The 20,917-nt window shown below is 48.3% G+C and overlaps 1 protein-coding gene across 1 annotated transcript in view; it reads right to left on the bottom strand.

The window, feature by feature from the left end:
- Window positions 1-20,917, bottom strand: part of LOC140741509 (insulin-like growth factor 2 mRNA-binding protein 3) — a 161,261-nt gene that overhangs the window by 28,518 nt on the left and 111,826 nt on the right. The window contains exons 3-4 of the mRNA XM_073071796.1: window positions 14,077-14,125; window positions 3,399-3,450 (exon numbers count right to left, since the gene is read on the bottom strand). Of these exons, the coding sequence (XP_072927897.1) occupies window positions 3,399-3,450; window positions 14,077-14,125 (101 nt within the window). The remainder of the gene's footprint in view (window positions 1-3,398; window positions 3,451-14,076; window positions 14,126-20,917) is intronic.

The following is a 20,917-nucleotide window of genomic DNA, read 5'->3' as shown; positions in this document are numbered from 1 at the left end:
GAATGTGGGACAGGTGGGTGAGGAGGAGTGTCAGAGGTCGGGGGTACAGACACACCCAGCTCTGAGACACCAGGAAAGGACGTTTGATTCCAAACAATTGGTTTATTGATCATTACAGAATGTCCCTCTGGGGCTTCCTGCTCCCTCCCCTCTCCCTTCCCCTTTCCCCAACCATGACTCCCCTCTCCCTGTCCCCTTCCCACTCTCAGTCCACAGTAGAGACCCAGATCAGAATCAGGTTTATCATCACTCACATACGCCACAAAAATTATTGGGTTTTTTTGCAACGGCAGTCCAGTGCAATTAATAATAATAACAAAGAAACAGTATTATTATTGTAAATGACATTAAGTATATATATAAATTTTAAATTAACTCAGTAGTTCAAAAAGAGAGTTAAAAAAAGTAGTGAGTTAGTGTTCATGGGTTCAAGGTCCATTCAGAAATCGGATGGCAGAGAGGAAGAAGCTGTTCCTGAATCGTCGAGTGTGTGTCTTCAGGCTCCTGTACCTCCTCCCTGATGGCAGAGGGGAAGAAGCTGTTCCTGAATCGTTGAGTGTGTGTCTTCAGGCTCCTGTACCTCCTCCCTGATGGCAGAGGGGAAGAAGCTGTTCCTGAATCGCTGAGTGTGTGTCTTCAGGCTCCTGTACCTCCTCCCTGATGGCAGAGGGGAAGAAGCTGTTCCTGAATCGTTGAGTGTGTGTCTTCAGGCTCCTGTACCCCCTCCCTGATGGCAGAGGGGAAGAAGCTGTTCCTGAATCGCTGAGTGTGTGTCTTCAGGCTCCTGTACCTCCTCCCTGATGGCAGAGGGGAAGAAGCTGTTCCTGAATCGTTGAGTGTGTGTCTTCAGGCACCTGTACCTCCTCCCTGATGGCAGAGGGGAAGAAGCTGTTCCTGAATCGTTGAGTGTGTGTCTTCAGGCTCCTGTACCTCCTCCCTGATGGCAGAGGGGAAGAAGCTGTTCCTGAATCGCTGAGTGTGTGTCTTCAGGCTCCTGTACCTCCTCCCTGATGGCAGAGGGGAAGAAGCTGTTCCTGAATCATTGAGTGTGTGTGTCTTCAGGCTCCTGTACCTCCTCCCTGATGGCAGAGGGGAAGAAGCTGTTCCTGAATCGCAGAGTGTGTGTCTTCAGGCTCCTGTACCTCTTCCCTGATGGCAGAGGGGAAGAAGCTGTTCCTGAATCATTGAGTGTGTGTCTTCAGGCTCCTGTACCTCCTCCCTGATGGCAGAGGGGAAGAAGCTGTTCCTGAATCGTTCAGTGTGTGTCTTCAGGCTCCTGTACCTCCTCCCTGATGGCAGAGGGGAAGAAGCTGTTCCTGAATCATTGAGTGTGTGCCTTCAGGCTCCTGTACCTCCTCCCTGATGGCAGAGGGGAAGAAGCTGTTCCTGAATCGCAGAGTGTGTGTCTTCAGGCTCCTGTACCTCCTCCCTGATGGCAGAGGGGAAGAAGCTGTTCCTGAATCGCAGAGTGTGTGTCTTCAGGCTCCTGTACCTCCTCCCTGATAGCAGAGGGGAAGAAGCTGTTCCTGAATCGTTGAGTGTGTGCCTTCAGGCTCCTGTACCTCCTCCCTGATGGCAGAGGGGAAGAAGCTGTTCCTGAATCGTTGAGTGTGTGTCTTCAGGCTCCTGTACCTCCTCCCTGATGGCAGAGGGGAAGAAGCTGTTCCTGAATCGCTGAGTGTGTGTCTTCAGGCTCATGTACCTCCTCCCTGATGGCAGAGGGGAAGAAGCTGTTCCTGAATCGCTGAGTGTGTGGTTTGATGGTAGCAATGAAAAGAGGGCATGTCCTGGGTGATGGGGAAGGTGGGGAGGGTTCTTCCTTTTGCTGTACCTCACTACATGTGACAATAATGAACCAAAACTAATTCCGATTCCTGAAGGGTGAACGGGCAGCACAGTGACCCGGGTTCAATTGCTGCCGCTGACCGAAAGCAGTTTGCACATTCTCCCAGTGGCCATGCCTGCTTCCTCCCACGTCCCAGACTGCATTTGGCTTACCAGCTGGTTGGTCACATGGGTGTAATTGGGCAGGGTGGGGTTGTATCTCCAAATAAAATATAAAATAAAATGCATTCCTGCTACTGAAGCTTCAGCTGAGCGGGGACACCTATCTCAACACAGGCTGCCAGTGTGTTGTAACTTTGAAATGTTTGCTCTGGGCCTGTACTCACTGGAGTTTAGACAAATGAGGGGGATCTTATTGCAATCTATCGAATGTTGATAGAGTGCATATGGAGAGGATGTTTTCAACAGTGGGGGCGGTCTAGGACCAGAAGGTACAGCTTCAGAATAGAAGGACGTCCTTTTACAACAGAGATGAGGAGGAATTTCTTTAGCCAGAGAGTGGTGAATCTGGAATTCATTGCCTCAGGCAGCTGTGGAGGCCAAGACATTGGGTAAATTTGAAGTGCAGGTTGGTGGGTTCTTGATTAGTCGGGGCATCAAGGTTACGGAGAGAAAGCAGGAAAATGGGCTAAGTGGCCTAATTCTGGTGTGTGTGTGTGTGTGAGAGTGAGTATGTGTGTGTGTGTGTGTGAGTGTGTGTGTGTGTGTGTGAGAGTGTGTGTGTGTGAATGAATGTGTGTGTGAGTATGTGTGTGAGTGGGTGTGTGAGTATGTGTGTGTGTGTGTGTGAGTGTGTGTGAGTGTGTGTGTGTGAATGTGTGTGTGTGAGTGTGTGTGTGTGTGTGAGTGTGTGTGAGTGTGTGTGTGTGTGAGTGTGTGTGAGTGTGTGTGTGTGTGTGTGTGTGTGTGTGAGTGAGTGAGTGTGTGTGTGTGTGTGTGTGTGAGTGTGTGTGAGTGTGTGTGTGTGAATGTGTGTGTGTGAGTGTGTGTGTGTGTGAGTATGTGTGTGTGTGTGAGTGTGTGTGTGTGAGTGTGTGAGTGTGTGTGTGTGTGAGTGTGTGTGTGAGTATATGTGTGTGTGTGAGTGAGTATGTGTGTGTGTGAGTGTGTGTGTGTGTGTGAGTGAGTATATGTGTGTGTGTGAGTGAATGTGTGTGTGTGTGTGAGTGAGTATGTGTGTGTGTGTGTGAGTGTGTGTGTGTGTGTGTTTGTGTGTGTGTGTGTGTGTGTGGTTGACTCTTGCTGGTCAATGGCCACGTATTCAAGAAAGGATTACAGAGAAATGATAGATAGATTGATTGATTGATTGTGCCACTGAGAGCTGGCACAAACTCAATGGACTGAATGGCCTCCTTGAATGTTAGGAGAGATTTTGGAAGCTGAGGTGCCCGGGCTCTGGCAGTCAATGGGCAAGCTCCACTCGGACGGCAGAGGGATTAGACAGGCGAGCAGCGGGTATACTGCAGCGCCCTAACCCACCCCCTCAGGCCCGAGATCAGCAGAGAGTGCTCGAGGCTGAGCGCTGACGTAACGTTAATAAAAGAATGACAAACCTTGCTCACAGTTTTCCACGGCTCCATGCTGAGCTAACAACCCGTCCAACACCTGTCAACGACACACAGACACGCACACAGTCAGGAACACCGGGCCAAGGCAGCAGAATGCAAACCAGACATGTTAGAAAGAACAGAAATTCCACTGCAAGGGCTCGTTCAGCCCATTGTCCCCCGATACCCCAATCCGGCACTAATTCAGCACTTCTCTGTGATTCTGACAAACAGCTGTCAGAGTCACCTTGTGTACAGACACTCCTGTGCCCAGCGTCACTTTATGGACACACAATCAATCTGTGTGTAGAAGCTATCATATGTATTTATAGTTATGGCATTTTTTATTATTGCGTTCTTTAACTTATGTTCTTTTTGTGCTGCTTCGGATCCGGGGTAACAATTACCTTACACTTGAGTACTGGAAATGACATCAAACTATCTTGAATTTTGAACCATAAATTGGGAGACGTAGGGAGGCCTGCAGTTTGTGGGGTGTTTCCGTGTATGTGGCTTTGTGTATGCCCGTGTGTGCACAACTGCAAGCGTGCTGATCTGTTTGTGTGTGTCTGTGAGTGAGTGTGTGTGTTTGTTGCATATAAAAGTTGTGGTTTGTGTGTGCCTGTGTGTAAGGTTATTGTGTGTGCATGTGGCGAGTGTGTTGCACGCATTGTGCACGCATGGGAAGGATACAGGCAAGTGTGTGTGTGCATGTGTGTATTTGTGTGCGTGCACGTGTGTATTTGTGTGCATGTGTGTACTTGTGTGCGTGCGTGTGTGAGGGCATGTCTTATGAGGACAGGCTGAGTGAGCGCGAGCGTTATTTTCTTTAGGGTGAAGGAGGATGAGAGGTGACTCGATAGAGGTGTACAAGATGACAAGAGGCATTGATTGAATGGTTAGCTGGAGATTTCTTCCCAGGGTGGAAATGACTAATACAAGGGGGCAATACTTTAAGGTGATTGGAGCAAAGTAGAGGGGGGATGTCAGAGGAAAGTTTTTCTTACACAGAGTGGTGAGGAATGTGGAACATGATGGTGGTAGAGGCAGACACATTAGGGGACATAAAAGAGACTCTTAAATAGGCACTTAGATAGAAAAACGGAGGGCTTTGCAAGACGGAAAGATTAAATTCATCTTGGAGTAGATTAAAAGGACGGCACTAAATTGTGGGTTGAAGGACCTGTACTGTGCTGTTCTATGTTCTAGTTTGTGTGTGTGTGTATAGAGTTCGGGGTACATTAAGTGTCCCGGGGTGTCCAGTGTCGACAGAAACATCAATGAATGCAAGACCAAGGAGAAAGCATTCAGAGGCAGAAAGGCAACACTGAGGTACAAGCCAGTGTCAGAGTGCGGCCTAATGTTCCGCCCAAGCGCAGAGTGTGACCAGTCCCGGCTGCCTGCTCAGCAGGTCTTACATTCGATCGCTGGAAAAGACAAACGGAAAATACATCCTTCCCAACCTGGTCCACGGACCCCTTGCTTATTGGTACTGGTCCGTGGCTTTGAAAGGGAAGGTCAGGCTCAGTCAGCAGGAGAGAGATCACCATGTTAGTGAGCGTCAGGCAATCTGCGGATTCCAAGAATGTGCAACAGCAGCTGGTCAGGCAGCATCAGTGAATTTTCCAGTAATTGTTGTATAACTGCCTCTGTATTTTTTAGGGAGTGTACGGGATGTCCAGGGAGGTTTAGGGTTAGGGTTAGGGTTAGGATTACTGTGCAAGGGGTGTATGGGGTGTCCAGGGAGGGGTAGGGTTAGGGTTAGGGTTACTGTGCAAGGGGTGTATGGGGTGTCCAGGGAGGGGTAGGGTTAGGGTTAGGGTTAGGGTTACGATTACTGTGCAAGGGGTGTACAGGGTGTCCAGGGAGGGGTAGCACCTCTGGTGAAGGCACTTGTCGTGTCCATTCTGGGGCAGCTCACTCACCTTTGGTCCTCACCAGACACTCAGCTCTCACCCGTGGCTCCAAGTATCTGTTTGCACGTGACAGCGGCCACAGCCCGGTACACCGCTTCGACAGACAGGCTAAACCAGGTGAGGGTAGCCGGTGGGCCTCATACCCCAGTGAGATAGGGACGTGCTTGTCCTAGCCTGTGACGTCAGCTCTGGTGGACTGGGCGGATGAGAACGACAGTGACATCCAACGGGCAGGAAGGTGGTTCTGCAATGCTCCATAGAGAGCGAAGGACATGAGAAGGCACAGAAGACGTCACGGTCATCCACTGCAACCGAGGAAGACCCCAGTCTGTGACGCTTGTTCGTACCACTAGACCTGGACTTCTGAGGGAGTGGAACTGCCCCAGTGCAATGGCTTTTCCACTTTAAAAACTCTCCTACACAGGTTTCCCATCATCACAGACACGATTGACAACCAGCACCACCATTTTCCTAGAAGCTTTTTAGCAGGTGTCAAACTTCTTAAATCTGACCCCTTTATAGGGTAATTGTTATCACTGCAATGCTGTTATCTTTTTAGCCTGAGCTAGTGAAACCACAACTCATTTGTTTTTTTCCCTGTCATCTTTGTTCTTTTCACTTTTAACATTCAATAAACAGTTGTAAGCACATCCACCTGAAACGCTGTCACAGGAAAGCAGCATCCATCATCAGGGACCCCACCACCCAGGCCATGCTCTCTTCTCACTGCTGCCATTGGGAAGGAGGTACAGGAGCCTCAGGTCCCACACCACCAGGTTCAGGAAGTTATTACCCCTCAACCATCAGGAAGGAGGTACAGCAGCCTCAGGTCCCACACCACCAGGTTCAGGAAGTTATTACCCCTCAACCATCAGGAAGGAGGTACAGGAGCTTCAGGTCCCACACCACCAGGTTCAGGAACAGTTATTACCCCTCAACCATCAGGAAGGAGGTACAGGAGTCTCAGATCCCACACCACCAGGTTCAGGAACAGTTATTACCTCTCAACCAACAGGAAGGAGGTACAGGAGCTTCAGGTCCCACACCACCAGGTTCAGGAACAGTTATTACCCCTCAACCATCAGGAAGGAGGTACAGGAGCTTCAGGTCCCACACCACCAGGTTCAGGAACAGTTATTACCCCTCAACCATCAGGAAGGAGGTACAGGAGTCTCAGATCCCACACCACCAGGTTCAGGAACAGTTATTACCTCTCAACCAACAGGAAGGAGGTACAGGAGCTTCAGGTCCCACACCACCAGGTTCAGGAACAGTTATTACCCCTCAACCATCAGGAAGGAGGTACAGCAGCCTCAGGTCCCACACCACCAGGTTCAGGAACAGTTATTACCCCTCAACCATCAGGAAGGAGGTACAGCAGCCTCAGGTCCCACACCACCAGGTTCAGGAACAGTTATTACCCCTCAACCATCAGGAAGGAGGTACAGGAGCCTCAGGACCCACACCACCAGGTTCAGGAACAGTTATTACCCCTCAACCATCAGGAAGGAGGTACAGGAGCTTCAGGTCCCACACCACCAGGTTCAGGAACAGTTATTACCCCTCAACCATCAGGAAGGAGGTACAGGAGCCTCAGGTCCCACACCACCAGGTTCAGGAACAGTCATTACCCCTCAACCATCAGGAAGGAGGTACAGGAGCCTCAGGACCCACACCACCAGGTTCAGGAACAGTTATTACCTCTCAACCATCAGGAAGGAGGTACAGGAGCCTCAGGTCCCACACCACCAGGTTCAAGAACAGTCATTACCCCCAACCATCAGGAAGGAGGTACAGGAGCCTCAGGACCCACACCACCAGATTCAGGAACAGTTATTACCTCTCAACCATCAGGAAGGAGGTACAGGAGCCTCAGGCCCCACACCACCAGGTTCAGGAACAGTTATTACCCCATAACCATCAGGAAGGAGGTACAGGAGCCTCAGGTCCCAAACCACCAGGTTCAGGAACAGTTATTACCCCTCACCCATCAGGAAGGAGGTACAGGAGCCTCAGGTCCCACACCACCAGGTTCAGGAACAGTTATTACCCCTCACCCATCAGGAAGGAGGTACAGGAGCCTCAGGTCCCACACCACCAGGTTCAGGAAGTTATTACCCCTCAACCATCAGGAAGGAGGTACAGGAGCTTCAGGTCCCACACCACCAGGTTCAGGAACAGTTATTACCCCTCAACCATCAGGAAGGAGGTACAGGAGTCTCAGATCCCACACCACCAGGTTCAGGAACAGTTATTACCTCTCAACCAACAGGAAGGAGGTACAGGAGCTTCAGGTCCCACACCACCAGGTTCAGGAACAGTTATTACCCCTCAACCATCAGGAAGGAGGTACAGCAGCCTCAGGTCCCACACCACCAGGTTCAGGAACAGTTATTACCCCTCAACCATCAGGAAGGAGGTACAGGAGCCTCAGGACCCACACCACCAGGTTCAGGAACAGTTATTACCCCTCAACCATCAGGAAGGAGGTACAGGAGCTTCAGGTCCCACACCACCAGGTTCAGGAACAGTTATTACCCCTCAACCATCAGGAAGGAGGTACAGGAGCCTCAGGTCCCACACCACCAGGTTCAGGAACAGTCATTACCCCTCAACCATCAGGAAGGAGGTACAGGAGCCTCAGGACCCACACCACCAGGTTCAGGAACAGTTATTACCTCTCAACCATCAGGAAGGAGGTACAGGAGCCTCAGGTCCCACACCACCAGGTTCAAGAACAGTCATTACCCCCAACCATCAGGAAGGAGGTACAGGAGCCTCAGGACCCACACCACCAGATTCAGGAACAGTTATTACCTCTCAACCATCAGGAAGGAGGTACAGGAGCCTCAGGCCCCACACCACCAGGTTCAGGAACAGTTATTACCCCATAACCATCAGGAAGGAGGTACAGGAGCCTCAGGTCCCAAACCACCAGGTTCAGGAACAGTTATTACCCCTCACCCATCAGGAAGGAGGTACAGGAGCCTCAGGTCCCACACCACCAGGTTCAGGAACAGTTATTACCCCTCACCCATCAGGAAGGAGGTACAGGAGCCTCAGGTCCCACACCACCAGGTTCAGGAACAGTTATTACCCCTCAACCATCAGGAAGGAGGTGCAGGAGCCTCAGGTCCCACACCACCAGGTTCAGGAACAGTTATTACCCCTCAACCATCAGGAAGGAGGTACAGGAGCCTCAGGTCCCACACCACCAGGTTCAGGAACAGTCATTACCCCTCAACCATCAGGAAGGAGGTACAGGAGCCTCAGGACCCACACCACCAGGTTCAGGAACAGTTATTACCTCTCAACCATCAGGAAGGAGGTACAGGAGCCTCAGGTCCCACACCACCAGGTTCAAGAACAGTCATTACCCCCAACCATCAGGAAGGAGGTACAGGAGCCTCAGGACCCACACCACCAGATTCAGGAACAGTTATTACCTCTCAACCATCAGGAAGGAGGTACAGGAGCCTCAGGCCCCACACCACCAGGTTCAGGAACAGTTATTACCCCATAACCATCAGGAAGGAGGTACAGGAGCCTCAGGTCCCAAACCACCAGGTTCAGGAACAGTTATTACCCCTCACCCATCAGGAAGGAGGTACAGGAGCCTCAGGTCCCACACCACCAGGTTCAGGAACAGTTATTACCCCTCACCCATCAGGAAGGAGGTACAGGAGCCTCAGGTCCCACACCACCAGGTTCAGGAACAGTTATTACCCCTCAACCATCAGGAAGGAGGTGCAGGAGCCTCAGGCCCCACACCACCAGGTTCAGGAACAGGTATTACCCCTCAACCATCAGGAAGCAGGTACAGGAGCCTCAGGACCCACACCACCAGGTTCAGAAACAGTTATTACCCCTCAACCATCAGGAAGGAGGTGCAGGAGCCTCAGGCCCCACACCACCAGGTTCAGGAACAGGTATTACCCCTCAACCATCAGGAAGGAGGTACAGGAGCCTCAGGCCCCACACCACCAGGTTCAGGAACAGGTATTACCCCTCAACCATCAGGAAGCAGGTACAGGAGCCTCAGGACCCACACCACCAGGTTCAGGAACAGTTATTACCCCTCAACCATTAGGAAGGAGGTACAGGAGCCTGAGAACCCAAATCAACAGGTTCAGAAACAGTTATTACCCCTCAGCCATCAGGTTCTTGAACCAGAGGGGATAACTTCACTTGCCCCTTCACTGAAATGTTCCCACAGCCAATGGACTCAATTTAAAGCACTCTTCATCTCATGTTTTCGATATTTATTGCGTATTTATTTATTATTATTATTTCTGATTTTTATATTTGCGCAGTTTGTTCTCTTCTGCAGTCTGGTTGAACGCTTGAGTTGGTGCGGTCTTTCATTGATTGTTATGGTTATTATTCTATGGATTTATTGAGTATGCCCACAAGAAAATGAACCTCATGGTGACATATATTGTATATACTTTGATAATAAATTTACTTTCAACTTTGAACTTTGAGCAGCAAGTTTTATGCCTCATTCTTGCCTTCCAAAAAATCTCTGGATCACAAGATCGGCAGGTCCTGCCATTAGGGAGCCAGGATGAACATTGCATCAGACTCGAACGGTAATCTTCTGTTTGTCGCTCAGCATACGCTCCTGGCCTGCTGAATGTTTCAGGGAATTGCTGCCTCACTTTGCACTTGCTTTACTGTGAAGTCACATTGAGAGAGTTGGAAACCCTTACGCCTCCCAATCTCCTGCAATTTCTCCAGTGTCCCACGGGTTCTCTCTCGCTCCTTTGTCCGTCGCCAATGCCTTGCCTAGACCACAATAAAGATTCTACCCTCCAGCTGGATTGGTGGCCCTTTAAGAGGTGTTATCCAATTGGCAGTGTGCTTGAAATGCCCTGGGTTGTGTCTGGGTGGCTTAACACTTGAATCCAGGAAGCATTTGCAAGCAGTAGGTTACTTACACAGAAGATGGTGGGTGTGTGGAACATGCAGCCACAGGTATCAGTACAGACATGTGGAAGCTGTAGAAAAGGTGCAGACGAGACTGACCAGGAGGCTGCCTGAATTGCAGAGGATAATGTCATGGTACGCATTGACCATGCCAGCCTCCCGGGTTTAGATGCTCCGATCCTCCGGAGTATTGATAGCTGGCACAATCCCTGTAAAGATCCAGGCCCACTCTGCTAACTGGGGCCACGTTCTGCTGTGGAGATCTGGGTACTTACAGAGCAGCTGAACCCATGTCCGGAGCTCAATTGTCATCTCGACTTTGTTTCAGTCTACCACTGCACTTAGGATTTCCGTCTCATTTGGATTCTCATCTAGTCTCATCAGGTTCTCGTCTAGCATCTAGTCAAGAACCATGTTCTTGTCTCACTCTTGAAGTCATGTCTCGATTCTAGACTCCAATATTGGCACAATATCGTGGGCCAAAGGGCCTGTGCTGTGCTGTACAGTTCTATGTTCTCTGTTATATGTTCATATTGGGTGGTGGGGTGGAGATACGTCTCTACCAAAGGAGGTGTAAGGTGCTCCTTCCCTCTGCTAGCCTGCAGGTCACCCTTGGGCAAGGTGTGGCATCTGCTTAGACCCCCCTTATCAGGATCACATGAAGCCATGGGAGCAGGTGGTGGATGGTCGTACGAGCAGCCGGTGCAGATCACAAGTCCTGGTTATGCGACTACTGACGCCAGGCAGACAATCTCTGAAGAGTATTGATAATGGCTGGGGGGGGGGTCACCCATCTTGTAACAACACTGACCAGAAGAAGGCAAAGGCAAACCACTTCAGTAAAAAGATTTGCCAAGAACAATCATGATCATGGAAAGACCATGATCGCCCACATCATACAACACGGCACATAATGATGGCATCATCGACATGGCACATAATGAACAAGCAACGTTCATGAGCTGTCTACACATCTCTTGTGCCAATGTTATGTGGGGTTGAGAGGGATAATAAATCAGCCATGGACTAGACTCGATGGGCTGAATGGCTTAACTCTGCTACTATGCCTTATGTTTCATGTCTACTTCCCCACCACCCCTGGCAGTGTGTTCCAGGTACCTACCAAAAAAAACTTGTCTTGCACATCCCCTTTACATATTGCCCCTGTCAGCTTAAAGCTCTGCACTCTAGTATTTTGACATTTCAAACCTCATCCTTGTAGCCTTACAGTCCTAAAATCTTCTGTCACATCTCTCTCACAGTGCTGAGAGAGTATTATTTGGTGTTTAACCCAATCTGCTCCACTCCCAGGAGCATTTGATAAAGAGAGCATGAATCTGTGTCTAATCTATTCCTGTCACAGAGGGATAGTAGTGCGATCACTCGAGTCGGGGACGATGTTCTCCTCAGGGATTGTCTGTCAGGTGGCTGTAGAGGCCGATCATTCCGGAGCAGTGTGGGCGAGGGTTGGTGGTGCCTGTGGTCGGTGGTCGGGTCTTTCGGCTGTCCGGCCTCTCCTTTCACAGCTGCCTCTCGTTCTCTGCAGCACAGCGGAGGCCGTTCCCGTGTAGGTGCCGCTCCCTCCGGAACCGATCTCCTCCAGGTGCATCCATTGAGTGCAGTGTCTTCCCAGTTTTTAGATGTCACGTTGACTTTCTTCAGGATGATGTTAATGTTATCTTCGAAGTGTTTCCTTTGCCCACCAGGGGCTTTGCTGACCTTCCTTCGACTGGGAGGAAAGGGTCTGTTTGGGTAGACTTGAGTTAGGCATCCAAATGACATGACCAATCCATGTTGCTTTATCGTGGTGGAGATGGTGTTCACCTTGACCTCCTCCACTATGCTGGTGTTATTGCATCTGTCCTTCCAGCTGATCCTCAAAATCTTTCATAAGGTTCTTTGCTGGTGTTCTTCCAGGGTTTTCAGTAGGTGGTCCATGATTCAGCTCTATACAGTAATGTAGGATGGACAACTGCTCTGTAGACCAAAAGCTTTGTTTGGACCTGGTGTGATGGGACAGTACGGGGAGGGAGTAAAAACATGGACATTGGTTGGGGGTTGGGGGACTGGAACTCTGAGGTGGATGCAAAGGACACATTTTTGATTGCAAGCAGAGTAAAAAGAAGATGATAAGACATAGCAGCAGAATTAGGCAATTCATCCTTGTCATTGTCATTCATCCTTCCACTATTCCATCATGGCTGGTTTATTATCCATAGAAACATAGAAAACCTACAGCACAATACAGGCCCTTCGGCCCACAATGCTGTGCCAAACATGTATTTACTTTAGAAATTACCTAGGGTTACCTATAGCCCTCTATTTTTCTAAGCTCCATGTACCTATCCAGGAGTCTCTTAAAAGACCCTATCATATCTACCTCCCCCACCATCGCCAGCAGCCTATTCTACGCACTCACCACTCTCTGAGTGAAAAACTTACCCGTGACATCTCCTTTGTACCTACTTCCAAACACCTTAAAACTGTGCCCTCTCATGCTAGCCATTTCAGTCCTGGGGAAAAGCCTCTGACTATCCACACAATCAATGCCTCTCATCATCTTATACACCTCTATCAGGTCACCTCTCATCCTCCGTCGCTCCAAGGAGAAAAGTCCGAGTTCACTCAACCTATTCTCATAAGGCATGCTCCCCAATCCAGGCAACATCCTTGTAAATCTCCTCTGCACCCTTTCTATGGCTTCCACATCCTTCCTGTAGTGAGGCGACCAGAACTGAGCACAGTACTCCAAGTGGGGTCTGACCAGGGTCCTATATAGCTGCAACATTATCTCTCGGCTCTTAAACTCAATCCCACGATTGATGAAGGCCAATACACCGTATGCCTTCTTAACCACAGAGTCAACCTGCACAGCTGTTTTGAGCGTCCTATGGACTCGGACCCCAAGATCCCTCTGATCCTCCACACTGTCAAGCATCTTAGCATTAATACTATATTCTGCCATCATATTTGACCTACCAAAATGAACCACTTCACACTTATCTGGGTTTAACTCTATCTGCCACTTCTCAGCCCAGTTATATACCTTATTGATGTCCTGCTGTAACCTCTGACAGCCCTCCACACTATCCACAACACCTCCAACCTTTGTGTCATCAGCAGATTTACTAACCCATCCTCCACTTCCTCATCCAGGTCATTTATAAAAATCACGAAGAGTAGGGGTCCCAGAACAGATCCCTGAGGCACTCCACTGGTAACTGACCTCCATGCAGAAAATGACCCGTCTACAACCACTCTTTGCCTTCAGTGGGCAAGCCAGTTCTGGATCCACAAAGCAATGTCCCCTTGGATCCCATGCCTCCTTACTTTCTCAATAAGCCTTGCATGAGGTACCTTATCAAATGCCTTGCTGAAAGTCATATACACTACATCTACTGCTCTTCCTTCATCAATGTGTTTAGTCACATCCTCAAAAAATTCAATCAGGCTCGTAAGGCATGACCTGCCCTTGACAAAGCCATACTGACTATTCCTAATCCCCCACAACGTTGCTCCTATCTTCTCTCCATAACCTTTGACACCCTTACTAATCAAGGAGTTATCAAGCTCTGCTTTAAATACACCCGATTATTTGGCCTTCACAACCATCTGTGGCAATAAATTCCATAGATACACCATCCTCTGGGTGAAGAAATTACTCCTCATCTCTATTCTAAAGGGAGATCCCTCTCTTCTGAGGTTGTGCCTTCTGGTCCTAGGCTCTCTCACTATCGGAAACATCCTCTCCACATCCACTCTATCAAGGCGATAGGTTTCAATGAGAAACCTCATTCTTCTAAACTTTCTAAAGTAGAAACGTCACATTTTGTGCTTACCTCCCATTGCAAATGAGGCGGAATATTCCGGATCTGGATCTTACGACTTCTGTTGAAGAGAAAGAATGGTCAATATAAACAGAAACATAGAAAACCTGAAGCACAATACAGGCTCTTCGGCCCACAAAGCTGTGCCGAATATGTCCTTACCTGAGAAATTACCTAGGGTTACCCACGGCCCTCTATTTTTCTGAGCTCCTTGTACCTGTCCAGGAGTCTCTTAAAAGTTCCATTCCAGCCCATTCCACGCACTCATCACTCTCTGTGTAATGAACTTACCCCTGACATCTCCTCTGTACCTACTTCCAAGCACCTTAAAACTGTGCCCTCTCGTGCTAGCCATTTTAGCCCTGGGAAAAAGCCTCTGACTATCCACACGATCAATGCCTCTCATCATCTTATACACCTCTATCAGGTCACCTCTCATCCTCCGTCGCTCCAAGGAGAAAAGGCCGAGTTCACTCAACCTATTCTCATAAGGCATGCTCCCCGATCCAGGCAACATCCTTGTAAATCTCCTCTGCACCCTTTCTATGGTTTCCACATCCTTCCTGTAGTGAGGCAACCAGAACTGAGCACAGTACTCCAAGTGGGGTCTGACCAGGGTCCTATATAGCTGCAACATTACCTCTCGGCTCCTAAATTCAATTCCACGATTAATGAAGGCCAATACACTGTATGCCTTCTTAACCACAGAGTCAACCTGTGCAGCTGCTGTCAGTGTCCTGTGGATTTGGACCCCAAGATCCCTCTGAGCCTCCACACTGCCAAGAGTCTTACTATTAATGCTATATTCTGTCATCATATTTGACCTACCAAAATGAACCACCACACTTACTTCGGTTGAACTCCACCTGCCACTTCTCAGCCCAGTTTTGCATCCTATCAATGTCCCGCTGTAACCTCTGACAGCCCTCCATACTATCCACAACACCTCCAACCTTTGTGTCATCAGCAAGTTTACTAACCCATCCCTCCACTTCCTCATCCAGGTCATTTATAAAAATCACAAAGAGTAGGGGTCCCAGAACAGATCCCTGAGGCACTCCACTGGTGACCGATCTCCATGCAGAATATGAATTGTCTACAACCACTCTTTGCTTTCTGTGGGCAAGCCAGTTCTGGATCCACAAAGCAATGTCCCCTTGGATCCCATGCCTCCTTACTTCCTCAATAAACCTTGCATGAGGTACCTTATCAAATGCCTTGCTGAAATCCATATACACTACATCTACTGCTCTACCTTTATCAATGTGCTTAGTCACATCCTCAAAAGATTCAATCAGGCTAGTAAGGCACGACCTACCCTTGACAAAGCCATGCTGACTATTCCTAATCATATTATGCCTCTCCAAATGTTCCAGATACCTCTCAGGATCTTCTCCATCAACTTACCAACCACTGAATGTCAGACTTTGGTTGCTTCTGGAAATAATTGAATATTTATGTTGAGTTTCCTTTACATGTTTCTTGTTTAGTTATTTATTGAGAGATACAACATAACCAATTATCCTACTAACCATAAGTCTTTGGAATGTAGGAGGAAATTTTGGAGAGGGTGCAGAGGAACTTTACCAGGATGCTGCGTGGACCAGAGGACATGTCCTATGAAGATAGGTTGAACGAGCAAGGGCTTTTCTCCTTGAAGCAAAGGAGGATTGATAGAGGCGTATAAGAGATCGAATGAATAGCCAGAGACAGGGTAGAAATGTTTAATATAAGGAGACATAAATTTAAAGTCTTTGCAAGAAAGTATAGTGGGGGGGGGGGGGGAATGCCAGAGGTGGGTTTTCCCACAGAGTGGTGGGTGCATGGAACGCACTGCCAGGGGTGTTGGTAGAAGCAGATACATTAGGGACGCTTAAGAAACTCTTGGCTAGGCACATGGATGATAAAAAGGTAGAGAGCTATGTAGGAGGGAAGGGTTAGATTGATTTCACAGTAGATTAAAAGGTTGGCGCATCATGGTGGGCCAGGAATTGGACCATAGCCTTAAAGTCCCAAGTGCTAATCTGTGTCCACAACCCCGTGCAGTTTCTTCAGGTCTCGGACAGAGCGGTTACCATGACGCTTGTACTCAGTAAAGCAGCCAGCATAATCAAAGACCTCTCCAACGCTGGAGATTCTCTCTTCTCCTCCATCCCACTGGGCAGAAGATACAAAAGCCTGAAAGCACATTCCATCAGGCTCAGGGACAGATTCGTAGGACTAGCAATCAGTTCCCTAGTGCAATAACTTGTATTCTTGACCTCACTATCTACCTCGCACCTGATTATCGATCTGCACTGCACTTTTCTGCAACTTCATTCTGCATTCTGATATTGCTTTTGCAGTACTGATTTACTGATGTGATGAACTGATCTGGAATGATAGCAAAGTTTTACTCTGTGCCACCAAATATGGACATTAATAATGATAATAAGTTAAATTCAAAGTTCATATTTAATTGTCACTCAACCATACATGAATACAGCCGAACGAAAGTGTTCCTCCAGGGCCAACAATCACAAACAGCACATATAGTTTCGATAGCACAAAAACACCACACAGAAAGACAATCATAGAACATAACACATATAACAGAAATCAATTAACTGAGAAACACCAGAAATGTGCTGAATTAAAAGAAGAAATTGAAAGACTATGGAACATGAACAGGGTACACATTGTCCCAGTAGTAATATCTACAACAGGTGACATCCCAAAGGCACTACACAATAACATTAAACAATTTGGCTGACACGGCAATATTTATGCAAATTTCCAGAAAGCCACAATAATAAACACTACTAGAACAGTCCAGAAGTTCAGAGCAATTGACAAATGAGCATGCGTGGCTATGCCCATACCTCAGGTTTTACCAGTGTAGTGCCCTGGTTAATCTTTCTACTGCTAATTCTGTAGGGTATTTCAGTTAGTAGCTTTCTGTAAAATCAGTGTATCCTACTGGTAGAATGTTTTGGTTTTGGCTAAAGATAAGGGACTATGATATTCAACTTAAGAATGTTACGTCAGCCAATCAGGATGGTGGAATTGGGGAGGAGATGCTAGAAAGAGCTGGGCAGAGAGAAATTTATGACTGACCCTGGTGGGGTTCATGGTCTTTTGGCGGGAGATGTGGAGAAGAGAAGATCGAGAGAGACGGCCATAGGATTCGATCAGACATTTCCATCATTTGGGTATTTCCATCATTTTCTGTCTAACTGCACATTTTCTGAATCATTTGTTTTTTTCCCAATTTTAAATTTAATTTTATTTACAGATATAGGACAGTAATAGGTCCTTTCAGCCCACCAATGACACCCGTGTGACCAATTAACCATAGACCATCGAACACTACGGCACAGTACAGGCCCTTCGGCCCTCCATGTTGTGCCGACCCATATAATCCTTAAAAAAAAGTACTAAACCCACACTACCCCATAACCCTCCATTTTTCTTTCATCCATGTGCCTGTCCAAGAGGCTCTTAAATTCCCCTAATGTTTTAGCCTCCACCACCATCCCTGGCAAGTCATTCCAGGCACTCACAACCATCTGTGTAAAAAACTTACCCCTGATGTCTCCCCTAAACTTCCCTCCCTTAATTTTGTACATATGCCCTCTGGTCTTTGCTATTGATGCCCTGGGAAATGGGTACTGACTATCCACCCTATCTATGCCTCTCATAATCTTGTAGACCTCTAACAAGTCCCCTCTCATTCTTCTACACTCCAAAGAGAAAAGTCCCAGCTCTGCTAACCTTGCTTCATATGACTTGTTCTCCAAACCAGGCAACATCCTGGTAAATCTCCTCCGCACCCTCTCCATAGCTTCCACATCCTTCCTATAATGAGGTGACCAGAATTGAACACAATACTCTAAGTGCGGTCTCACCAGAGATTTGTAGAGTTGCAACATGACCTCTCTACCCTTGAGCTCAATCTCCCTGTTAATGAAGCCTAGCATCCCATAGGCCTTCTTAACTACCCTATCAACCTGTGCAGCGACCTTGAGGGATGTATGGATTTGAACCCCAAGGTCTCTTTGTTCATCCACAAACCTCTAGTCCCTATGCCTTTGGCATGTGGGAGAAGACGAGAGCACCCAGAATGAGTAATAAATTCCTCGAAATAGCTTTCAATAAAGTGATTTGGACATCAGCAAAGAATTGGCCAGGCAATGCCCAAATAACTCCACCATGGATGGTCCCAAGCCCGGCTGGGAAAGGAGGAAGGTTGGGCATGGGGCTAGAAAACCCATCCTGTAAAAAGACAAGAGCTACAGAAATGCTGACAGAGGCTCCAAAGACCTGGGAGAGGAATGCTCTACATCCGGGGAAAACTTGGAAGACTGGCCCATGGCAGAGGACTCTGGCGAGACGCTGGGCGTAAGAAGAAGAGCGCTCCACATACAAGCATCAAGATGAAAACTATGACCATGGTGGCACGGCAGTGAGGAGAACCAGTGACCCAGGTTCCGTTCTGTTGCCAGCTCTACATTCTCCTCTCGAAGCTCTGCTTTCCTGTCATGTCCCAAGGCCGTACAGTTCTGTGCAAACGGCATAGGCACATATATATAGCCAGGGTCCCTCAGACTTTTGCACAGCGCTGTATTTGTCAACGTGGGGCAGAGAGCGAGCTTGTAAATCTGGTGGGAGCAAAGGATGTTGGGAATGGCGAGGGTGGAGCGCCGCGGGAGGGGTGTGGGACAGGGGGCAGAGAAGGAGTGCCAGGGGCGGGAGTGCCAGGGGCGGGGGTGCAGACACACCCAGCCCTGAGACACCAGGCAAGGACATTTGATTCCCAAACAATCGGTTTATTGATCATTACAGAATGTCTCTCTGGTGCTTCCTGCTCCCTCCCCTCTCCCTTCCCCTTTTCCCAACCATGATTCCCCTCTCCCTGCCCCCTTTCCACTCTCAGTCCACAATAGAGACCCAGATCAGAATCAGATTTACCATCACTCAATAGGTGGTTAATTGTGGCAGAAGTACAGTATATTACTACAGTACTGTGCACCCTAGAGATGTAGATGTGCACAGTACTGTACGTCTTTGGAATGTGGGAGGAAACCAGAGCCCCCGGAGGAAACCCCCGCAGTGACAAACTGCTTCCAAAACGTGGCAGGAGTTGAACCCCAAACACAAGAAAATCTGCAGATGCTGGAGGTCCAGACAAAGCTCGCAGGCCAGGCTGCATCAATGGAAAAGGGAAAACAGTCGAGGTGTTGGGCCGAGACCAAGAAGTACCCGTGTAACTTAAAGCACTGTTGGGCTCTTTGCTCCAAGAACTTTGGCGCACACTGAATTTACCTACCAATGATTGGAGCCACTGTTCCAAAGGGCAAGAAAATAAGATTTCTTGCAATTTCATTGACACTAACTATCCCTGTGTGTTCAGTGACCAAAACCTTCCTATCAAAATAGTAGGTTGTCCCCCTCGATGACCCCATTGAATAAAATCCTGCCCAGACTGTGAGAGATACGTAAATAGAAAAGGAAAGAATTGAAGAACTAGTTACAGGGTGAGACAGGGGAAACAGAATTGCAGAGAATTGAACACTTTGTCTGTCTTCATAAGACCATTAGACATAGGAGCAGAATCAGGCCATTCGGCCCATCGAGTCTGCTCTGCCATTCCATCATGGCTGATTTATTATCCCTCTCAATCCCATTCTCCTGCCTTCTTCATGTGCAGACAGTGCCAAAACGAGGTCCCGAGTGAATAAAGAGCTCAAAGAAATTAGCTTCAGTACAAAAATATATATATTGCAAAATTAATAGGACAGAGAGGCAATAATTCCTCAGAACATGATAAGCAGCACCCAAGGGTTTTGAAGGGTGGAAGTTTAGCTTTACTTGCTACGTGTACATCGAAACAATGACAGCGGCGTTAATTGAGCCTGGATTCAGCATGACAGGCCCTTCCAGCCCGATGGGCCCGCGCCACCCAATTACACCCATGTGACCAACTGACCTACGAACCCGTACGTCAATGGATTGTGGGTGAAACGCACGGGTCTCACACACAGAACATACAAATTTCTTACAGACAACAGTGGGAACTGAACCCCAATCGCATCAACGACCAGCGCAGTCTGATGATGTGCTGGTGGCACCGCGGAAGTGTGACCAAGGCCAACATAGCGTACCCATGGGGCCACGGGGAGAGGTGCTAAGCTAGCCGTAGCATTACTACCATGAAATCCCTCCCTCCCTCTCTCTCCCTCTCTCTCCCTCCCCTTAGTTTCCTCTCTGTCCCGCAAACAAGAAGCAAGACGCTCACTGAACCCAGCTTACTCATGCTTTCACTGTTCAGACAGACCCTGTCCCCATTATAGTGTGGATGGCCAGACTCGACTCACAGGACAGTACATACATGGCAATATTCTGTATATGTACTTTGATAATGAATGTCGCTTTGTGGTTGAGGGACAGTGACAATTGGTCGACAGGAATCAGCTTCACGATCAATGACATTCCACCCCCCCATTCTTCTAAATTCCAGTGAGTACAGTCCCAGAGACAACAGTTGCTCCGCGGGTACTCAAGATTGACATAAACTATCCTGCCTTTCGAACCTTGAATCTCTGACGCACAATCAGTTGAGTCCCAGTGAGCATGCGGACGTCTCTACGCCAGGGAACGATGTGCACACAGACCGTGATTTAATTGATGAATTCATTTATCCCACATTGTCAGTGTTCTACCTGTCCATCACTTCCAATGTTGACTCCATCTGGTCAATTAATGACAATTGACTTCGTTCCTTCCACTGCACTTTTGCTCTCTATTCTGTATCGTTATTGTCTTACCTTATCCTAGCTCAACGTTCACAGAAACATAGAAATCCTACAGCACA

Source organism: Hemitrygon akajei, chromosome 18, assembly GCF_048418815.1.
Source record: "Hemitrygon akajei chromosome 18, sHemAka1.3, whole genome shotgun sequence".
NCBI lineage: Eukaryota > Metazoa > Chordata > Chondrichthyes > Myliobatiformes > Dasyatidae > Hemitrygon > Hemitrygon akajei.
This window is presented reverse-complemented; position numbering and strand designations above follow the sequence as displayed.